Here is a 3080-nt window from a genome sequence, read left to right as displayed (position 1 = left end):
AATTCTGACACATGGATGAACCTTGAAAACATTCTTCTAGGTGAAATAAGATGAAAAAGGACAAATATTCTATGATTTCAGTTATAAGGTACCTAGAATAAGTAAACTTATAAAGACAGATAGTAGAATGGTGGTTACCAGGGGAGCAGAAGAGAAGGATTGATTTTTGAGTGTGCTAGAATATATTAATAGTTGTTTCTGTCTGTACTGAGTAATATCACACTGATATTGATGGGGTGAGCAAGGTTAGATTTGGACATATTTCATGGGAAGTTTATTTGCCCTACCTTTTTCTTTTTGTTGTATTGAAAGAACGATTGTGAATTTTCTTTCTTGAGTCATTTGGTTTAGTGGCTTGCTCTCAAATGCTTGAATTTCTCAGTCTTTACCTTTTGGATTGCACTTACTCTCTTAAGAAATGCTTAACTCCTCTGAAGTCACAAAAATATTTTTGTATATTGTCTTCTGAAATAGTTAATCATTTTGACTTTTGTGTGTAACACTTTGGTACATTGGAATGATTTTTGTTTGTTTTTTTATCTAGAAAGCAAGATATTATTTATCAGTTTCAATTCCTTTTTTGAGAGTTTTTTTAATGTGGTAAAATATATATAACATAAAATTTACCATTTCAGCCACTTTAGGTGTATAGTTCCATGGCATTAAGAACATTCACAGTGTTGCGTGACCAGAACCACCAACCACTTCCTGAACGCTTTTATCACTTCAAATAGCAATTCTGTACCCATGAAACAACTTCCCATTTCATTCTCTCCTCAGAGCTTTCAGAAGGAACTCAACACTTTCAGTCCAGTGTAGCAGTCTTCAGACTTCTGACCTGCAAGACCACAGGAGAATACATTTGTGTTGTTTTAAGCTACTATGTTTGTGGCAATGTGCTACAATGACAACAGGAAACTAATATAGGACATATGTCCCAAGTCGGAATGATGATAAAAACAATGGCTTCGGGATGTCTCTTTGTAAAGTTTACATGTGCATTGCAAAGAGACCCAAGAAGAGGCAGTCAGTTTTCTGTTTCTGGTTGTTATTGTGTCTGAAGTGTCCCTGCACTACTGTGTGCATTGCTGTCCATCAAGAGAACAGGCTTAGGAGGAAGCCAGCACATGGCAGAATGAACTGCAGCCCTGTGATTCTGTGCCTGAACCTATTCAATCTCTGAGGCAATTGATAGGAAAGATGATCATTGTTTTTATTGTTAGACTGCATTGGGATTGAGACTTTTGCCTCATTACTGCTGACGGCATGCATCCTCACTGATAGAGTTGAAGTATCTTAAACCGTCCCAAAATGTAAACTAATATAATTGTACCAACTTTTTAGATGAGGAAACTGAGTTTAGAAAGTTGAAGTAAATTGTCAAAGGCCACCTAGCAATGGTTTAGCAGAGGCAGGATTCAAACCCAGCTGGTCTGATTCCAAAATTCTCACCCTTAACCATTTGATCTCTGGTCATGTGTATTTAAATAAGTTGGCCCGGCTTTCTGGATCACTCATGGTTTATTTCTCTTTGTCACGTACTCACAGCGTAAGCCCAAAGCAATTGACACATCAATGGAAAGATGATATTCTAGAGATGAGTTTCGTCAAAGCCCCCATCATGTCTTTGTTTCTTAGACTGTAGATAAAGGGGTTAATCATAGGGGTGACCACCGTGTACATCACTGATACTATTGTACTCTTCCTGGAGGAGTGAGTAGGTGCAGAACTAAGGTATACCCCAAAACCTGTCCCATAGAACAAGGAAACAACTATTAAGTGTGACCCACAGATGGAAAATGCCTTATACTTTCCACCAGCTGATGGGATTTTCAGGACGGAGGAGACAATTTGAGTCTAGGAGAAGATTATACCAAAGAGAGGAACAACACCCAACAGGCTGGTCACTAAATATACGAGGATGTTACTGATGAGGGTATCAGAACAGGCGAGCTTCAGAACATGAGCTAGTTCACAGAAAAAGTGGAGAATGTTCAGGTCTATGCAGAAGGACAGCTGCAGTGCCATCAAAGTATGCACCAGGGCATCCAGAACACTAATAAGGAAGGAAAGAAGGACTAGAAGCCCGCAGAGTTTGGGGTTCATGATAACATTGTGCCTCAGTGGGTGACAGATGGCCACAAATCGATCATAAGCCATCATTACCAGAATTCCATTTTCCAATCCAGCAAAAGTTAAGAAAAAGCAGATCTGAGTGAGACAGGCTGTGTAACTGATGGATTTTCCTCTGTGTCTGAATGTTCACTAGCATCTTTGGGATTGCGGTGGTGGTGAAACAGATATTGATGAAAGACAAATTAGAGAGGAAGTACCTTGGGGTGTGGAGGTGGGAGTCAGAGATGATGGCCAAGATGATAAGCAGGTTCCCAAGCACAGTGACCAGGTATATGGACAGGAACAGGCAGAATAGGAGAGGCTGCAGTTCTGAATCCTCTGACAGTCCCAGGAGGAGGAATGCTGCAGTCTCAGAGAGATTTCCTGATTTCATATTGTTGATAGCCCTGATTAAAAAAAAACGATGGAGGTGACAAGAAAACAAAACTTAAGAGAAACTTCCTTAATCTTGTCTATATTTTGGAATCAAATCAGTTACAGATATTTTCTCCTGCTGCCCTTCCCTCTTCCTTTCCTCTCCGTTTCCAGCTTTATATTCCCATGATTCTTCCCCCTGCACCGCTCCCTATCCCAAGTCTTTATTTTTCATCTATTCGTTGTCACGTATGGGGACTCGATGAGAAGAAAATTAGAATGAAATACTGTCCTCTGCTTTAAGATGCTTCCAAGCAAACAATAATCACAAAATAAAATTACTAAGGCTGATTTCTAGAATAGAGTTTGGGAAAATGCAGCCAGTGGGCAAAATCCAGCCTCCTATTTCTTTTGGTAAATAAAGGTTTACTGAAACACAGCCATTCCCTTATGTATTGTCCATGGTGGCTTGCGTGTTACAACATCCGAGTTGAATTCTTGTGACAGACATCATACGGCCCACAAGACCTAAAATCTTCACTTTCTGGCTCTTTGCTAAAAAAATCTTCCTACCTCTAGTCTAGAAGCTT

General features: G+C 39.7%; 1 protein-coding gene across 1 annotated transcript; it reads right to left on the bottom strand.

The window, feature by feature from the left end:
* Positions 1–1572: 1572 nt before the first annotated feature.
* On the bottom strand, positions 1573–2509 carry LOC124233962 (olfactory receptor 7G3-like). Its single transcript, XM_046651245.1, is given in 2 exon segments — positions 1573–2247; positions 2249–2509. Coding segments are annotated over 2 exon segments (936 nt in total).
* Positions 2510–3080: the final 571 nt, after the last annotated feature.

This window comes from Equus quagga, unplaced genomic scaffold (genome assembly GCF_021613505.1).
Source record: "Equus quagga isolate Etosha38 unplaced genomic scaffold, UCLA_HA_Equagga_1.0 554_RagTag, whole genome shotgun sequence".
NCBI lineage: Eukaryota > Metazoa > Chordata > Mammalia > Perissodactyla > Equidae > Equus > Equus quagga.
Note: the sequence above shows the minus strand (reverse complement) of the source record. Positions and strands in the feature narration are given on the sequence as shown.